The sequence below is a fragment of the Dendrobates tinctorius genome, unplaced genomic scaffold, assembly GCF_039654945.1.
Source record: "Dendrobates tinctorius isolate UK_male_01 unplaced genomic scaffold, ASM3965494v1 ptg000028l, whole genome shotgun sequence".
Taxonomy (NCBI): domain Eukaryota; kingdom Metazoa; phylum Chordata; class Amphibia; order Anura; family Dendrobatidae; genus Dendrobates; species Dendrobates tinctorius.
Window position 1 is genome coordinate 9,691,694 of NW_027361696.1, and position 19,603 is coordinate 9,711,296.

Genomic DNA, 19,603 nt, shown 5'->3' on the forward strand with positions numbered 1-19,603 from the left:
GACTCAGTGGGTCAAAATACGGAAAAATTATAACTCTCAAAATTGGGTGATGCAAAAACTATTTTTACAATAAAAAGCGTCTTTTAGCATGTGACAGACGCCAAACATAAAAATCGCCATAAATAGTAAATCAAACCCCCCGTTATCATCCCCTTAGTTAGGGAAAAATAATAAAATTTAAAAAATGTATTTATTTCCATTTTCCCATTAGGGCTAGGGTTAATAATAATAATAATAAATTTTATTTTTATAGCGCCGACATATTCCGCAGCACTTTACATTTCAGAGGGGATTTGTACAGACAATAGACATTACAGCATAACAATAATCACATACAGTAGATTATAACAAATACCAAGAGGAGTGAGGGCCCTGCTCGCAAGCTTACAGTCTATGAGGAAAGAGGTAGACACGAAAGGTGGGTGGTAACAGTTGCCCTGATTGTATGGACCAGCCATAATGTTAAGTGTGTAACAGTACAGACACAGAGGGCTAATGGATGCATAAAGCATGTGGGAACATGATGCTGGGAACCTGGTTATGGTAAAACTTTTGGCTCTGCCACACAGGGATAGGTTAGGTTAATGTGTTGAGGCGATAGGCCAGTCTGAATAAATGCGTTTTCAGGACACGCTTAAAATTGTGGGGATTGGGGACTAATCGTATTGACCTGGGAAGTGCATTCCAAAGAATTGGCGCGGCACGTGTAAAGTCTTGGAGACGGGAGTGGGAGGTTCTGACTATTGAGGATACTAACCTCAGGTCATCAGCAGAACGGAGGGCGCGGGTAGGGTGGTATACTGAAACAAGGGAGGAGATGTAGGGTGGTGCTGAGCCATGGAGGGCTTTGTGGGTGAGGGTAATAAGTTTATACTGAATTCTGGAGTGGATAGGTAGCCAGTGTAATGACTGGCACAAGGTAGAGGCATCGGTGTAACGATTGGTGAGGAATATGATCCTGGCTGCAGCATTCAAGACAGATTGGAGAGGGGAGAGTTTTGTAAGAGGGAGACCGATTAGAAGAGAGTTACAATAGTCGAGACGAGAATGAATAAGAGAAACAGTAAGAGTTTTTGCAGAGTCAAAAGTAAGAAAAGGTCGAATTCTAGAAATGTTTTTGAGGTGCAGATGACAAGAGCGAGCCAGTGATCGAATGTGGGGGGCAAAGGAAAGCTCGGAATCAAGTATGACCCCAAGACAGCGGGCATGTTGTTGGGGAGTAATAGTGGAACCACAGACGGAAATGGCAATGTCGGGTGTAGGTGCATTAGTAGCGGGAGGAAACACAAGGAGTTCAGTCTTTGACAGGTTCAGTTTCAGATATAGTGAGGACATGATATTAGACACAGCGTTTAGACAATCGCCAGTGTTTTCTGGAAAGGCTGGCGTGATGTCAGGAGAAGAAGCGTATAATTGGGTGTCATCAGCATAGAGATGGTACTGGAAACCAAATCTACTGATTGTTTGACCAATAGGGGCAGTGTACAAGGAGAAGAGGAGGGGGCCTAGAACCGATCCTTGAGGAACCCCAACAGTAAGGGGAAGGTGAGAGGAGGAGGAACCGGCAAAAGAAACAGTAAAGGAGCGGTCGGAGAGATAGGAGGAGAACCAGGAGAGAACGGTGTCCTTGAGGCCAATGGAATGGAGCATAGTGAGGAGGAGCTGATGATCCACAGTGTCGAATGCTGCAGAGAGATCCAAGAGAATTAGCATGGAGTAATGACCATTTGATTTAGCTGTTAGCAGATCATTAGAGACTTTAGTGAGGGCAGTTTCAGTGGAGTGTAAAGAGCGGAAACCGGATTGGAGAGGGTCGAGAAGAGAGTTTTCTGAGAGATAGCGGATAAGACGGGAGTGGACCAGGCGTTCCAGGAGTTTAGAGATGAAGGGAAGATTAGAGACAGGTCTATAGGTTAGGGCTGAGATTAGGGTTAGGGGTGTGTTGGGGTTAGGGTTGGAGTTAGAATTGGGGGGTTTCCACTGTTTGGGCACATCAGGGGCTCTCCAAATGCAACATGGCGCCTGATCTCAATTCCAGCCAATTCTGCGTTGAAAAAGTCAAATGGTGCTCCTTCCCTTCCAAGCTCTGCCATGTGCCCAAACAGTGTTTTACCCCCACATATGGAGTATCAGCGTACTCAGCACAAATTGCAAAACAACTTTTGGAGTCCAGTTTCACCTGTTACCCTTAGGAAAATAAAAAATTGGGGGCAAAAATATCATTTTTGTGGAAAAAAATATGATTTTTTTATTTTACGCCCGGGCGTTATAAACTTCTGTGAAGCACTGGGAGGTTCAAAGTGCTCAGCACACATCTAGATAAGTTCCTTAGGGGGTCTAGTTTCCAAAATGAGGTCATTTGTGAGGGGTTTCACTGTTTTGGCACATCAGGGGCTTTCCAAACGCGGCATGGCCTCCAGTCCTAATTCCAGCCAAAAAAGTCAAGTGGCGCTGCTTCCCTTCCGAGCTCTGCCATGCGCCCAAATAGTTGTTTACACCCACATATGGGGTATCAGCATACTCAGGACAAATTGCACAATAACTTTTAGCATCCTGTTACCCTTGGGAAAATTAAAATTGGTGGTGAAAAGATCATTTTTGTGTAAAAAATATGATTTTTTAATTGTACGACTGTACGTTATAAACTTCTGTGAAGCCCTTGTGGGTTCAAAGTTCTCACCACATATCTAGATAAGTTCCTTGGGGGGTCTAGTTTCCAAAGTGAGGTTACTTGTGGGGGGTTTCCACTGTTTAGGTACATCAGGGGCTCTCCAAACGTGACATGGTGTCCAATCTGAATTCCAGCCAATTTTGCATTGAAAAAGTCAAACGGCGCTCCTTCCCTTCTGAGCTCTGCCATGTGCCGAAACAGTGGTTCCCCCCACATATCAGGTATCAACTTACTCAGGACAAATTGCACAATAATGTTTGCAGTCCAATTTTTCCTGTTACCCTTGGTGAAATAAAAAAAATTGGACCTGAAGTAATTTTTTTGTGAAAAAAAGTTAAATGCTCATTTTTTTTAAAAACATTCAAAAAATTCCTGTGAAGCACCTGAAGGGTTAATAAACTTTTTGAATGTGGTTTTGAGCACCTTGAGCGGTGCAGTTTTTAGAGTGGTGTCACTTTTGGGTATTTTCTATCATATAGACCCCTCAAAGTGACTTCAAATGTGATGTGGTCCGTAAAAATAAAATGGTGTTGCAAAAATGAGAAATCGCTGGTCAACTTTTAACCCTTATAACTTCCTAACTAAAAAAAATATTGGTTCCAAAATTGTGCTGATGTAAAGTAAACAAATGTGAAATGTTAAAGGTTTTTGTGTGCCATATCTCTGTGATTTCAGGGCATAAAAATTAAAAGTTGGAAAATTGAGAAATTTTCAAGATTTTTGCCAAATTTCCATTTTTTTCACAAATAAACGCAAGTTATTTGAATGAAATTTTACCACTAACATGAAGTACAATATGTCATGAGAAAACAATGTCAGAATCACCCGGGATCCATGATAGCGTTTCAGAGTTATCACCTCATAAAGAGACAGTGGTCAGAATTGTAAAAATTGACCCGGCCGTGAACGTGCAAACCACCCTTGGGGGTTAAGGGGTTAACCTGCTGTTTGCAAAGTGAAATTAAACCACTGAAATTAGACTTTAAGCCTGTGTGTTGCCTCGTTACTGCAGCCCTGCCATTCATTACCTACCAGAGCGAATCCCTACAATATACATTCTTGTCACTTGGCACATTTATTCATTAAATTCACTTCATTCATATATGGGTTTCTAGTAACATTCAGGCATGACTAATGTGCGTTAATTTATGCATTTTATTTCTTGCAAGTCTTGGTTATATTTGTATTTATGCCTTTGTGGTATTTACTTAATTTTTACTATCTAATTATGGGCTTTGTGCATTATTTTCAGATACTTTGCTAGTGTTTAGTCCTTCTGTGTGCATTAGTAGCCTCTGGTTTATTACTCATTTTAATGTTTTTTGAACTTCAATAAAAAATATTTTTTTGGATTATACTCCAAGTGTTTTTGCGTTGTGTGTGTGTGTATATATATATATATATATATATATATATATATATATATGTGTAGGTTTGTTGTCATAGAAGGAGTGGAGCCCCAGACATATTTCTTGCACAGGGGCCCCAAGCTGTTGGAGTTCGTCCCTGGCTCAGCAGATTGAGTTCTGAAGTTTTATATAAAATAGAGAGACCTATGGTAAGAACAGAGATCACTGCAGCTCCGTAAAGAATAAAAATAAAAAAACTAACGATAGCAGATCTGATTATGAGAGTCACTTAGACCTGTTTCTTCCACAGTCCGATTATCACAGCCACATGCGGTGTCTGTCCGAGGTGCTGTATAGCAGGATGTTTGTCATTTTTTCCTCCTGTATCTTCTGTCTGGTAACTAATAAAGTACGGTTTTAGCCATGGGTGAGTGCCACATTTTTTTCTTCCTTGACCTTCCACACTACCTGCTCCACATTCCTGCTTTCGGCTGTCACATACTGAAGGAAGCTTGTGGGATGCCAGCATTGTTTTCTGCACTGACTTAAAAAGATCAGAAGCCCAAGACTTTAAAAAAGATTAGAGATGCCTGGAGAAGGCCAATAGTGACCCTGCCATGTAGGCACAGAGGTCATGATGTCTGGTAATGTCCATGTTTGCAGGACGCCAGGCGACTGCTATAGCATGGTGAACACATTGTCTGCCAGCTTCCCATCAAGCTTTCTGGAAGTGGACATTCTTCATGTTCAGCATTTTCCTCATTTCTCTTACAAGAAATGGAACTTGTGGTTCCAGTCACAGTTGGAAAAAGCAGAAGAGAAAATCCTAGTGTCAGCACCAGCAATGGAGGAGGAAAGTAGATATGACATGCACCACTTTCTTCTCAGTCAGAGATTTCCAGACACTGAGGACAGAGAATTCTTCTAAGGTGTTTAGAGATAGAGGTCAGTGCGTAAAATCGGGGGCATGAGGGGATGAGGACTGTGTTGTAGCATGCAGATATAGAAGGGAAATAGAGAGACTGCACCTTCTCCAACTGACTGCACCTTCCTGTAGTGACTGCACCTTTCTGTATTGACTGCACCTTTCTGTATTGACTGCACATTCCTGTAGAGACTGCACCTTCTCCAACTGACTGCATCTTCCTGTAGTGACTGCACCTTCATCTTCATCCAGTGACTTCACCTTCCTCCTTCAACTGCACCTTCCTCCTTCAGTGACTGCACCTTCCTTTAGTGACTGGACCTTCCTTCAGTGACTGCTCTTTCTCTAGAGACTGCTCCTTACTTCAGTGACTGCACTTTTCTCCAGTGACTGCTCTCAAATCTAATAGTGATTGCACCTTCCTGCAGTGACTGCACCTTCCTATAGTGACTGCACCTTTCTGTAGTGACTGCACCTTCCTGTAGTGAATGCACCTTCTTCTAGTGAATGCACCTTCCTATATAGCGACTGCATCTTCCTCTAGTGACTGCACCTCCCTGCAGTGACTGCACCTTCCTATAGTGACTGCACATTTCTGTAGTGACAGCACCTTCCTGCAGCAACTGCACCTTCCTGTAGTGAATGCACCTTCTAGTGAATGCACCTTCCTATATAGCGACTGCATCTTCCTCTAGTGACTGCACCTCCCTGCAGTGACTGCACCTTCCTGTAGTGACTGCACCTTTCTGTAGTGACTGCACCTTCTCCAACTGACTGCACCTCCCTGTAGTGACTGCATCTTCATCTTCATCCAGTGACTCCACCTTCCTCCTTCGACTGCACCTTCCTCCTTCAGTGACTGCACCTCCCTCTAGTGACTGGACCTTCCTTCAGTGACTGCACTTTTCTCCAGTGAGTGCACTCAAATCTAATGGCTGCACCAAATGTAATGGTGAATGGTAAAAGAAACCATCACCATATAATGCAACTGCCCACTGCGGAGATTAAAAAGTAAAAGTATTGGTTCCATCATTTTCCTTATGAGAGTCTCACTGTCTATTCTTGTAGAGAACATCAATTATGTTGATTGAAACTGGTGTCCTCGTCCTGATGCTGTTCACGTGGGTGGAGAGTTCAGACTCTCAATGCTTTGTTGCATTGCCAGGTATGCCAGGAATACCAGGAATCCCAGGCAGAGATGGACGAGATGGTCATAAAGGAGCAAAAGGAGAGAAAGGTAAATTACTTTCACAGCTGATTATTCTTTAATATTCCACTTAAATCTCATGTGGTGTCTACTGAGAAGATATCCTTTCACATTCACAATCCATGGAAAGAAAGGTCTCAACTCCCTGTGACTAAATCATTGTCAACTAGCTATGGGTTACAGATCCATGTCTTCTCCTGGTCCTCCTCCTTTGTTTACAGGTCACTGTCCTCTGCTTGCTCTTCTCTCCCTGATTTAAAGGTTACTATCATCGCCTGATTCTTCTCCTTGGTTTACAGGGAATTGTCATCTCCTGGTTCTCCAGTTGTCTTCCTTGATTTCCAGTTCCTTGTTCTATTTTGGTTCTCCTCTCCTTTGGCTTACCGTTAACACTATCCTCAGCTGTTTTTCTTCCATAGTTTACAGGTCACTTCCCTCTCCTGTTTCTTCCCTCACTGATATGTCTTCTTCTAGTCCAACTCCATGGTTTACAGGTCACTGTCCTCTGCTGGTTTTCTATTGCTTGATTTAGAGATCACTGTCCTCTCTTAGCTCTATGGTTCTTTGTCTTAATTTACAGATCCCTGTCCTCTTTTGGTTCTCTTATCCTTAAATTACAGTTCAATGTCCACTTCAGGTTCTTTTCTCCTTATCTTATAAGTCAATGTCCTCTTCTGGTTCTCCTCTCCTTACAGGTCAGTGTTCTCTGCTGGTTCATTTTTTTGGTTTACAGGTCACTGTCCATTCCGGGTTATCTGTTCATTTGTTTTACAGTTTACACTGTCCTCTGCTGACTTTCGTCTATTGTTTCCAGGTCAATGTCTTCTCCTGGTTCTCCTCTCCTTGGCTGACTGGTCAATGTCTTCTTCTGGTTCCCCTCCTTGGCTGACCAGTCAATGTCTTCTTCTGGTTCTCCTCCTTTGTTTTACAGGTCACTGTCCATTCCTGATTCTCCATTCCTTTGGCTTACAGTTCACACTGTCCTCTGCTGACTTCCCTCCATTGCTTTCAGGTCACATCTCTCCTGGTTCTTCTGTCCTTGGTTTTCAAATCACATTCTCCTGGTTCTCTGCCCATCTGTCCTTTCCTCCTACATGTTTCATATGTTAGTGTTCTTCCTGGTTCAGTGGTCAGAGACCTATTTTTTCTTGACTCCATCCCTAGGTTTCTAATAGTTATTTGTTTATTTTCATCTCTTTGATGCTTATGTTTTTGCTCTGATTATATTTGAGCCATGCCACATTACGTACTCTGATGTTCTCTTGTCATCACAGGTATTCCACCCAGCTCTAACATGATCAATCTTAAAGGTGAAAAAGGGATTAAGGGGCTCTCAGGTCCAATGGGAAAAAATGGTCCAAAGGGACCACCTGGTCCTCCTGGGGACAAAGGCGAGCAAGGTCTCCATGGGGACAAAGGAATTTCAGGCAACCACAAGCAACAATATCAATCAGCTTTCACAATGGCGAGAGCAACAGAAATACACCCTGAAAAGAACACACCCATCATATTCAATAGAGTCATCACCAATGACCACCAGGACTATAATGCCACTTCAGGGGCTTTTGTGTGCCGGATCCCTGGACTTTATTACTTTGTGTATCATGCTTCACATTCCTCCAACCTTTGTGTCTCTCTATACGCAGCCAATGAGCGAAAGGTCAGCTTCTGTGACCATATGTCCAACACTCTGCAGGTCACATCAGGGGGAGTGCTGGTCCAGCTGAAGAGGAGCCAAGAGGTGTGGCTGTCTGTCAATGACTACAACGGTATGATAGGAATCGAGGATAACGACAGTGTCTTCTCAGGGTTCCTTGTATTTCCAGATTAGAAATTTATCTGTCCTCCACCACCACCATCACCATCTTGCGTCCTGCTTAGTGCTGTGCAATTTAGCCATCTGTAATTTCCATGACTCACCCTTAAAGGGAATCTGCAAGTAGGATAGTTTATCTGGAGCCTTCTATGTGGGCCAGTAGGATGGTCCCTCCTTCTATGTGGGCATATAAGTCATATGAAGCTGAACAAAATGATACATTGATATCTGCAATCCAATTTATTAATCCAGAGAAATCCACATTTTATAAATATATATGAGCTGTTAAGATGGATGGGTGGGACACAGATCTTCCTGATACTCCACCTCCAGAGCTCATTGTAATTGACAGAGGGCATTACCAATGTGAGACATGTAATGACTGACAGTCTGCTCTCACAATCACTCGCTGCTCTGCAGTGAGATCAGGAGAGCAGAGAGTGGCCATCACTCATCACATTGGTAACAACTCATGTCAATTACAATAAGTTCTCGAGGGGGAGTTTCACGGAGGTCTATGCCCCACCCATAGATCTTAACTCATTTACATATTAAGACTATGTGGATTTCACTGGAATAAGATATCAGATTGCAGATATCAAGGTATCATGGCATCCAGCTATCTATAACCTGCATGTCCATGTACAGTATACAGATCAAGATGGACAAGCCTACTGACAAATGTTCTTTTAAACATACAGAACCCAATCAGTCAAGCATACATGTTTATGAGGTGGTGGAAGAACCTGGTCTTTTTGACCTATCTGGATAGCTCTGCCCTCTTCCAGACTTTCCTGTCCTCCGTTTTCCACCACCTGTCTTCTGTGTCTCCTTCCGCCTCTTCCAGACCTCTCTGTTCTCCTCCTACAGACCTCTGTCCTTTTTATCTTCCTCCTCCTGTCCTCTTTGCCATCCTCCTCCAAATCTCCATGTCCTCCTCCTCCAGATCTATCATTTTCCTCCTCTTCCTGTCCTCTTTTCCCCTTCTCCAGACCTGTCTGTTCATGTCCTCCTCATCATCATCATCCTGTCCTTCCCCTTGCTCCAGACCTCTGTCCTCTTACTCTCTTCCAGACACATTTGTCCTTTTCCTCCTCCTACTGTCCTATTTGCCCTCCTTGCTTTTCCACATGTCCTCTGTCCTCCTTCCACCTCCTCCAGACTCTCTGTCACTTTTCTCTCCCTGTCCTTTTTGTCCTCCTTCAACTTGTCCTCTCTGTCCTCCTTCCACCTCTTCTAGACTTCTCTGTTTTCCTCCTCCAGACCTCTCTGTCCATTTCCTCCTCCTCATCCTGTCTTCTCTGTCCTCCTTTCCATATCTCTAGACCTCTCTGTCCGCATACTCCTCCTCCAGACATCTATGTCCTTTTTCTCCTCCTCTTGTCCTTTTTCTCCTCCTTCCTCCTCTTGTCCTCTCTGTCCTCCTTCCATCTCCTCCAGACATTTCTGTTCTTTTCCTCCTCCTTCTTCTATCCCTGGTATCCTCCTTCCTCCTCCTCCAGACCTTCCTGTCTTCCTCCTCCTCCAGACCTCTGTCCATTTCCTCCTCCTCCTTATCCTGTCAGTCTGTCATCCTTCCCATTTCTCCAGACCACTCTGACCTCTTACTTCTCCGGAAATCTTTTTCATTTTCCGCCTCCTCTTCCTGTATTCTTTGTACTCCTCCTGTCCTCTCTGTCCTCTTCCTTCTACTTCTGTTCTCTCTGTCTTCTTCCTCCTTCTGCCCTCCAGACCTCTCTGTCCTTTTCTTCCTCATCCTCCTCCAGACCTCTCTGTCCTCTTACTCCTCCTCCAGTCATCTTTGTTTTTTTTCCTCTTCCTGACCTCCTTGTCCTCCTTCCTCCTCCTGTCCTCCTTGTCCTCCTCTCCCCTTCTCCTGTTCTGTCCTATTCCTCCTTCTCCTGTCCTCTAGAAATCTCTGTCCTTTTCTTGTTCCTCCTGTCCTCTCTGTGCTCTACCTCCTCCTGTCCTCCTTCCACCTCCTCCCAACTTCTCTGTTCTCTTACTCCTCCTCCAAACATATTTGTCCTTTTCCTCCTCCACCTGTCTTCTTTGTGCTCCTTCCCCCTCATCCTGTTCTCTGTCCTTCTTCCACCTCCTCCAGACATCTCTGTCCTTTTCCTCCTTCCTCCTCAGCTCCTCACTTTCTGAGGTGACCATGTTTACTGGCATCAGCATAGTACTGTATTTGCAGCTTTATTCTTGCCATCAGCTATAGATTGCATCGCAGATCTGCACAGCTCTCCTGTGGTTCCTGATCTCTGATTGGGTCCATCTTTTCTGCCTCCTGATTGTACAAGGTTATTGCAATAAAAACATCAATTCACACAACTGTGAGTCACATTACAGGAAGGAAACACCCAAGGCGACGCCAATGGGGACCACAAAAGATGAACCAGACCCGGAAAAAGAGCTTTCCATTAATGGAAGAACCAGAGTTCAATCACACATGATGGGAGTAGATGCAGAGTTCAGCAGACAGTATCACACAGGAATGAATTAGATGCATGGCTCAGCAGGCAGTATCATACAGGATAGGATTAGATACACAGCTTAGATACAAGGCTCGGCAGTCAATATCACACAGGAGAGGATTAGATACATGGCTCGGCCGACAGTATCACGCAGGAGAGGATTAGATACATGGCTCGGCCGACAGTATCACGCAGGAGAGGATTAGATACACAGCTCGGCAGACAGTATCACAAAGGAGAGGATTAGATACACAGCTCAGCACACAGTATCACAAATTAGAGGATTAGATACACGGCTCAGCAGACAGTATCACACAGGAGAGGATTAGATACACACCTCAGCAGACAGTATCACACAGAAGAGGATTAGATACACGGCTCAGCAGACAGTATCACACAGGAGAGGATTAGATACACAGCTCTGCAGACAGATCAGCACTATTATTTTGTTATGTGCCTGCCGATGAGATGTTCCATTTCGTGTCACTATTTCGAGCTATTCAGCACTTTCCTGGACTGCGTAGTTCGTTACTAGTGATGAGCAAGCACTAAAATGCTCGGGTGCTCATTGTTCACGTTGAGCAAATTGGAATACTCGGGAACTCGGACAGAACAACGAGCCCAATGTAAGTCTATGGGAGACCCGAGCATTTTTACCGCGATCCCCCCGGGGGTCCTTTTAAGGTCTAAGAACGCCGGAAAATGATGGAAACACCACTGAAATGACACGGGGACATAATGGAGATCACCCCTGGAAGCATTCCTGACTCCTAGTTCACAGCTTTAAACAATGTTGTCAGAGTTTCATGCCATTTTTACCGGTGCACCAAAAAACATACCAAAACGAATTTTGCTGGGAAATATGTTAAGGTACATCCTTTCCAGGTTAATGACTTACAAACCAGACAGGCCTAAATGCATCATGCCATTCTACTTGGGTCCGCTGCACCCTGTATTAGTGCAGATGCATTTAGGCCTGTCTGGTTTGTATCTGAATTTTTTGGAGGATTTTTTCCTCTTTTTGAGGTTTTCATGTTAGAGTAGGACTGGCAAGTGTAAGGAACTTTGACGCAGTTTTCCAGCTTCCGTATTAAGGCCTTAATATCAACCAATACCTTACATATATTGATATGTTTTTTGTGCACTTTTTATATTTCTTTCAGGGTGCAGTTGGGCCCAAATGGTTCTGCAAACTTGTGGCCTCTGTTCACACGGGATGCATTCTAGTTGGCACTGGGCAGCCCCCTATATGGTGTTACTAAGAGGTTGTGAGTCAGAAGCCCTGCATTCCCTGTGTGAACACTGCCACATGCGGATTATTTCTTCTGCACTGGTGTACCACACGGCCAATCCCTGATTGTAGGCTGGCTGTTTCATTTGATATTTATGCACCAGTGCAGCTGCCATTTTACTTGGGTCCGCTGCACCCTGTATTAGTGCAGATGCAATTAGGCCTGTCTGGTTTGTATCTGAATTTTTTGGAGGATTTTCTCCTCTATTTGAGGTTTTCAGGTTAATGACTTGTATATAAGGCAAAATAATTAACCCCAGACCAAAATGTTCCTCACCACTTGGGCTATGTTCAGACACAGCGTTTTTGAAGTGTTTTTCAACTTTAACATTGCTTCCAACCAATACAAACACATTCACTGGGAAATGTCATTGTAGCATTTAACAACCCTAACTGGCCTTGTGGTGTGTGACACATAAGCAGGCACATCTTGTTTCATTTATGAAGGAGGGACTCTTAAAGTCACAGAGCCTATTTTTACAGGGGCATCAGGCGGCATTAATCTTCTTAGAGGGCCTTTATTAAACAGTGGGTCTCCTAAACTGTTATTGCCTATGCAGTGATTGGTTGGGCAGCCAAGAATTACAACGCACCCCAATACCCCTTTCACGAGAGGTCCAGGACATCTTCCAGAAAAAATGTTGCATTGAATGCATGGGCCTTGCTTGCCCCAAAGTTACATGCACCCCAATAAGCTTTTCAAGCCTCGTACTGAATGGCCACCGGAAAATCCACTTCACATTATTCATTTCGTAATCCCAAACGCTTTTCTTATGTATTGACAGCAAGGCCTGCCCTGCTACCAAGTCATATGCACCTGAATAAGCCTTTAAACCAACATACTGGATGGGCACAGGAAAATCCACTTCACATTATTCATTTTGTACTCCCATTCTGTTTTCTTATGCATTGACTGCAAGGCCTGCCCTGCTACCAAGTCATATGCACCCCAATACCCCCAATCCCCCCTTGGAAGAAACATGTAGGAGGGCCTCTTAACAAAAAATGTCCCATTAAAAAGGAGCGGGTCTCCTTGACTTGTAATGCCCTTACACTAAGTGTATTGGGCTGACAAACATTTTCCCCTGTGGGGTACACCCCTATGTGATGATGTGATATGTTATGTGGGTATCATTTTGTGTCTATTTATATTTTATGGATTTCCATAGTGTTCTCTTGTTGCTCTGTATCATTCCGTGTATTCCCCATATTGTCTAGAGTCTCAATTATCTTCCAAAAGTCTGATAATTGAATTAGCTCACTTACTGTCTGCAGCCTGACTGTATCTATGCCTCTTGATGAACTCCCTGTAGAGCCTTAATCCCCAAGGCACCTTTGTCAGGTCTGGGAGACCTGAAAACCGCCCCAACCTGTCTGACTACCTCTGGACATAAGGAGGGGGCTGGGGAGGACAGGAGCTGTACAAGTCAGACCCTGTGTGGTGATGATCGTGTTAAGACAGCACGTCAGAGAGAAAGGGAAGTGTTGTGAGTTCATTTTCCCCTTCGTCACTGAGGTCTGGTGAACTCCCTATTCTGGTAAAGGAAGGTAATGAGCCTGATTATCAGGCACCTGAGCCTAATGAGGATGACTGGCTGAGTGGAGTCACTGACCGGATATAAGGCTGCCGACGCCCTTCTGCCCTGCGGGTGATTTCTCTGTGGACTTCTAGGACACCAGTCTGATTCCTGCTTCCCTAAAGCTAAGTTTTCTGCTTTGCCTGCTTGCATTTATGTTTTATTTTTGTTTTCCTCACTTTTCTGGATTCTGCCATTCCCTGCTGGGATGAGCTGAATCTCCTTTTGCCGGTTGCTCTGTCTTCAGAATATTCCTGAGTACTGACATAGCTTTTTTGAAGCCTAGCGTCTTCAGGGCCTTTTTCATTGTCAGTCTGTTGGCTCTTATTTTCATAGGGTTTTTCACGGATTGCAGACAGCAGCCTTCCTGTCCTTTCCTATCTAGGTAGTTTGGGCCCCGTCTTTGCTCAGTCTATCTTTCTGTCTGTGTTAGTGTTTTCTTCTTGCTTCACAGTCATTATATGTTGGGGGCTGCCTTTTGCTCTGGGGTCTGCAATCCGATAGCTGCCAACCTCTCTGGTTTTCTTGACTTAGCTAGCATTTCTGTTTTTGCCTCCTACGGTGACTCAATCATAACAGAATCACCCGCCATACCACAGATCCTAGGGTACTCAATAGCAGGAAAGAATTGTGTTTAAAAAAAAAAAAAAAGGTGTGTATATTCTTTCCTCTATATCTCTGAGGCCGTAGGGGGAATTTTTTTTTTCTCTCAATGAAGATAAAGCAATTGTCTGATCGTGTGGAGCAGCTCGCTGCGGAAGTGCAGGGAATTTCCGCCTACCTTGCTCGTTCGCATGCTGTTGAACCAAAGATCCCTACACCTGATGGATTTTTTGGGGATCGATCTAAATTTTTGAGTTTCAAAAATAATTGTAAATTATTTTTTGCCTTGAAGCCTAACTTGTCAGGGAGCTCCGCGCAGCAGGTTAAAATTGTCATCTCTTTGCTGCGTGGCGATCCCCAGGATTGGGCGTTTTCTTTGAAACCAGATGATCCTATTCTGACTAATGTGAACGCATTCTTTCAAGCTTTGGGGTTGTTGTATGACGAACCTAATGCTATTGATCAGGCTGAAAAGACCCTGTTGGCATTAAACCAGGGTTGAGATTCTGTAGAGTTGTACTCTCAAAAGTTCCGAAAGTGGGCGGTCCTTACTACCTGGAATGATAATGCCTTGGCTGCTCTCTTTCGGAAGGGTTTGTCAGAAGCAATAAAAGATACTATGGTGGGATTTCCTGTTCCCTCTGGTCTGGACGATTCTATGTCATTAGCCATTCAGGTTGATCGGCGTTTACGTGAACGCAGGATTGCACGAGAGGTGTTGCCACCAGTTGAACAGACGTCTGAACCTATGCAATGTGATAGAGTTTTGTCTAAGGCGCAACATCAGGAGTTCAGAAGGCGTAATAAGCTGTGTTTTTTCTGTGGAGATGCCTTGCATATTATTTCTGTTTGTCCTAAACGAGAGAAACGCTTTGCACACACGTTTTCTGTTGGTGGTGTTCAACCTAAGTTTCTTCTGGCAATTACTCTGATCTGCTCCCTGTCCACATTTTCCGCCAAGGCTTTTGTGGATTCGGGAGCAGCGCTAAACCTAATGGACTTGGATTTTGCTAAACGTTGTGGATTTCCGATGACACCTCTGCAGATGCCTATCCCTTTGAGGGGGATTGATGCTACTCCTTTGGCGAAAAATAAACCTCAGTTTTGGACCCAGGTGGTCATGCGGGTCGCCCCAGACCATCAAGAAAATTGCAGATTTTTGGTGTTGCAAGGTCTGCATGATGCCGTTGTTCTGGGGTTTCCCTGGTTGCAAATTCATAATCCAGTTTTGGATTGGAAGTCTGTGTCTGTGGTGAGTTGGGGTTGTCGGTGTGCCCTTAGTGAGGCTCCGGTTTTTTCCACCTCTCCTCAGTCGCATGATGTTCCTGACTATTTGGCGGACTTTTATGATGTATTTAGTGAGAATGAGTCTGCGTCCTTGCCTCCTCATAGGAGTTATGACTGTGCAATTGAACTAAGCCCGGGGTGTAAATTTCCCAAGGGTCGGCTCTTCAATTTATCTGTACCCGAGCACGAGGCTATGCGGTCCTATATTAAGGAGGCGTTGGAGAAGGGTCATATTAGACCATCCTCTTCACCCTTAGGTGCCGGGTTTTTTTTTGTGGCCAAAAAGGATGGTTCTTTAAGGCCTTGTATTGATTATCGTGCCCTCAATAAAATTACTATTAAATATCAGTATCCGTTACCCCTGATTTCGGATCTATTCTCTAGAGTTAGAGGTGCTTGCTGGTTTACCAAGCTTGACCTCAGGGGCGCGTATAATCTTATCCGCATTAATCAGGGGGATGAATGGAAGACGGCGTTTAATACTCCGGAGGGACATTTTGAGTACCTGGTGATTCCTTTTGGGCTCACTAATGCCCCTTCTGCCTTCCAGTGCTTCATGAACGATATTTTCCGAGACTTTGTCAATAAATTTTTGATTATCTATCTGGATGATATTTTGATCTTCTCCAAGGATTGGGATTCTCATGTGGAACATATTCGGACTGTGTTCCGGATCTTGAGGGAGAATTCCCTGTATGTCAAAGGATCGAAATGCCTTTTTGGAGTACAGAGGATTTCATTTTTGGGATTTATTTTGTCTCCGTCAACTATTGAAATGGACCCGGCCAAGGTACAGGCCATTTATGATTGGGTTCAGCCCACTTCTTTGAAGGCCCTCCAGAAGTTTTTGGGTTTTGCTAATTTTTATTGGAAATTTATAGCAAAATTTTCTATTGTTGCCAAGCCATTGACTGATCTGACTAAGAAGGGTGCTGATGTGTTGAATTGGTCTCCGGAGGCTGTTCCTTCCTTTCAGGAGCTGAAGCGAAGATTTACCTCCGCCCCGGTTTTGCGGCAACCTGATGTCTCACTCCCGTTCCAGGTAGAGGTGGATGCTTCTGAGATTGGTGCAGGAGCTGTTTTGTCCCAAAAGGATCCTGTAACATCTAAAATGAATCCCTGTGCTTTCTTTTCCCGAAAGTTCTCTCCATCTGAACGTAACTATTATGTGGGGAATCGGGAACTGTTGGCCATGAAATAGGCATTTGAGGAGTGGAGACATTGGTTGGAGGGAGCTAAACATCAAGTTGTGGGCCTCACTGACCACAAGAATGTGATTTACTTAGAGTCGGCTAAACGCTTGAACCCTAGACAGGCTAGGTGGGCCTTGTTTTTTACACGTTTTGATTTTGTGGTCTCGTTTCTTCCTGGAACTAAGAATGTCAAGGCAGACACCCTCTCTAGGAGTTTCTTTGCTGATTCTCCTGTGGTGACCAAGCCTGCTACCATCTTAGGCGAAGGGGTAGTTCTTTCTGCCATCTCGCCCGATTTGAGACTTGCTCTGCAAGAGTTCCAGGAGGACAAACCTGAGCGTTGTCCCAGTGGAAAGTTGTATGTTCCTGACCAGTGGAAGAAGAGAGTGATGTCTGAAGTTCATTGCTCTGCATTGGCTGGTCATCCAGGTATTTTTGGTACTAGAGATCTGGTGAGTCACTCTTTTTGGTGGCCCACCTTGTCTCATGATGTCAGGAATTTTGTGCAGTCCTGTGGGACTTGCTCCTCATCTAAATCTTGTTCTCGCTCTAGTGGGTTGTTGATGCCTTTGCCGGTCCCCAGGAGGCCATGGACCCATATTTCAATGGATTTCATCTCTGATATGCCGGACTCTCAAAGAATGACTGTTATTTGGGTGATTTGTGATAGGTTCTCTAAGATGGTTCATCTTGTACCGCTCCCTAAGTTGCCATCTTCCTCTGAGTTGGTGCCCCTGTTTTTGCAACAGGTGGTTCGCTTGCACGGGATTCCTGAGAACATTGTATCTGACAGAGGAGTTCAGTTTGTGTCTAGATTTTGGAGGACTTTCTGTTCCAAGCTGGGAATTCAGTTGTCCTTCTCCTCTGATTTTCACCCTCAGACCAATGGGCAGACAGAGAGAACAAACCAGACCTTGGAGTCGTATTTGAGATGTTTTATTTCCGCTGATCAGGATGATTGGGTTTCATTTTTGCCCTTGGCCGAATTTGCTTTAAATAATAGAGCTAGTTCTGCCACTTTGATGTCACCTTTTTTTTGTAACTTTGGGTTTCATCCTCGATTTTCTTCAGGGCAGGTAGAGCCTTCTGCCTGCCCAGGTGTTGACACTGTGGTGGAGAAAATGCACCAGATCTGGGACCAAGTGGTGGATAAGTTATCTCTCTCCCAGGAAAAGGCCCAGCGGTTTTCCAATCGACATAGGACCATTGGTCCCCAGTTTAAGATTGGTGATATGGTGTGGTTATCATCAAGAAATATTGCTATGAAGGTGGCTTCTCCTAAGTTTAAGCCTAGATTTATTGGACCTTACAAGATTTTGGAGATTATTAATCCGGTCTCTTTTCGTTTGGCTCTTCCTGTCGCATTTAAAATCCATAATGTGTTCCATAAGTCCTTGTTGAAGAGGTTTGTTGAACCAGTTGTTCCTGGGGTTGCACCTCCAGACCCTGTATTGGTTGAAGGTAACATGGAATATGAGGTAGAGAAAATACTGGATTCCCGTCTGGCTAGACGGAGACTCCAGTATTTGGTTAAGTGGAAGGGTTATGGTCAGGAGGATAATTCCTGGGTCTCTGCCTCTGATATTCATGCCAAAAGATTGGTGCGTGCCTTTCATCGGGCTCACCCTGATCGCCCTGGTGGCGTGGTTGAGGGTTCGGTGACCCCTCCTCAAGGGGGAGGTACTGTTGTGAGTTCATTTTCCCCTTCGTCACTGAGGTCTGGTGAACTCCCTATTCTGGTAAAGGAAGGTAATGAGCCTGATTATCAGGCACCTGAGCCTAATGAGGATGACTGGCTGAGTGGAGTCACTGACTGGATATAAGGCTGCCGACGCCCTTCTGCCCTGCGGGTGATTTCTCTGTGGACTTCTAGGACACCAGTCTGATTCCTGCTTCCCTAAAGCTAAGTTTTCTGCTTTGCCTGTTTGCATTTATGTTTTGTTTTTGTTTTCCTTGCTTTTCTGGATTCTGCCATTCCCTGCTGGGATGAGCTGAATCTCCTTTTGCTGGTTGCTCTGTCTTCAGAATATTCCTGAGTACTGACATAGCTTTTTTGAAGCCTAGCGTCTTCAGGGCCTTTTTCACTGTCAGTCTGTTGGCTCTTATTTTCATAGGGTTTTTCACGGATTGCAGACAGCAGCCTTCCTGTCCTTTCCTATCTAGGTAGTTTGGGCTCCGTCTTTGCTCAGTCTATCTTTCTGTCTGTGTTAGTGTTTTCTTCTTGCTTCACCGTCATTATATGTTGGGTGCTGCCTTTTGCTCTGGGGTCTGCAATCCGATTTCTGCCAACCTCTCTGGTTTTCTTGACTTAGCTAGCATTTCTGTTTTTGCCTCCTACGGTGACTCAATCATAACAGGGAAGCATATGGACCCATTTTATCCTCTGTCTGCTGGATAATTGGACTCTCATCTCCTTGGACATTCACCCTGTTACTGAACTGCATTCGTGTTCTGGACTATTGTATCCTCAGTGTGGTGGATTATTTTTGGACCTTTTAGTTTTGACTATAATAAAAGTCTTGGGATTGTTCACACTTCCCTCGCTCTATTGATTGTGTGGTATCGGAGAAGGCCCCCGTGACAACTGGTGGCAGCAGTGGCATCAACAGAGTGTAACCCAATGGAGAACCACCCACAGAGTGAGTACAGAAATTGGACTGTATCCAGTTTACAGGAGAGAGCCAGAGACCTGGGCCTGAACTACCAGAGACTGACTAAAGAAGCCTTAATTGACCTACTGGTGGGTGCTAGCCCTGCCACCTCCTACCAGACGTCTGAAGGACAAGCACTGGAGACAGGGATCCCCACCCCAAAAAGCCAGTTGTTGGAGTGGTACGAAGAAGAGGTGGCGGTACTGGGCCCCGGTGTCTCTCAGGAGTATAAGGAAGAGGCTGCCCACCTGCCACAGGGGAGACAAGAAGCAATGGAGCTTGAAAGAGGGAGTAATGCAATGTTGAGTGTAAACCCAATGATCCAGGAGCCTGAACGGATCACCTGGACAGAGTTTAAGCCATTTGATGAGGCTTCCGGAGATGTGGAGGGGTTCTTCAAGGACTTTGAGCAGCAGTGTGCTGTGATGGAGGTGCCCCACTCTGGCTGGATGCGTTTGTTAGTGGGACTCCTGAACGGAAGCATCGCGGAGGCTTAGGCTACTTTCACACATCAGGTTTTCGGCGTCAGGCGCGTTCCGGCATCGTGCCGGAGCGCCGG

The 19,603-nt window shown here is 44.7% G+C and overlaps 1 protein-coding gene across 3 annotated transcripts in view; it reads left to right on the plus strand.

Annotated features, from left to right (window-relative positions):
• The window catches only part of C1QC (complement C1q C chain), a 35,317-nt gene extending 25,018 nt beyond the window's left edge, over positions 1-10,299 (plus strand). For 2 of the 3 annotated variants that reach the window (XM_073570089.1, XM_073570088.1), the window contains exons 2-3: positions 6,014-6,182; positions 7,427-10,299. In XM_073570089.1, the coding sequence (XP_073426190.1) occupies positions 6,014-6,182; positions 7,427-7,983 (726 nt within the window). In that variant the 3' untranslated portion in view covers positions 7,984-10,299. Of the gene's footprint in view, positions 1-4,840; positions 4,966-6,013; positions 6,183-7,426 lie in introns of those variants that run through there. The other variant, XM_073570090.1, reaches the window with a different exon arrangement.
• Positions 10,300-19,603: the final 9,304 nt, after the last annotated feature.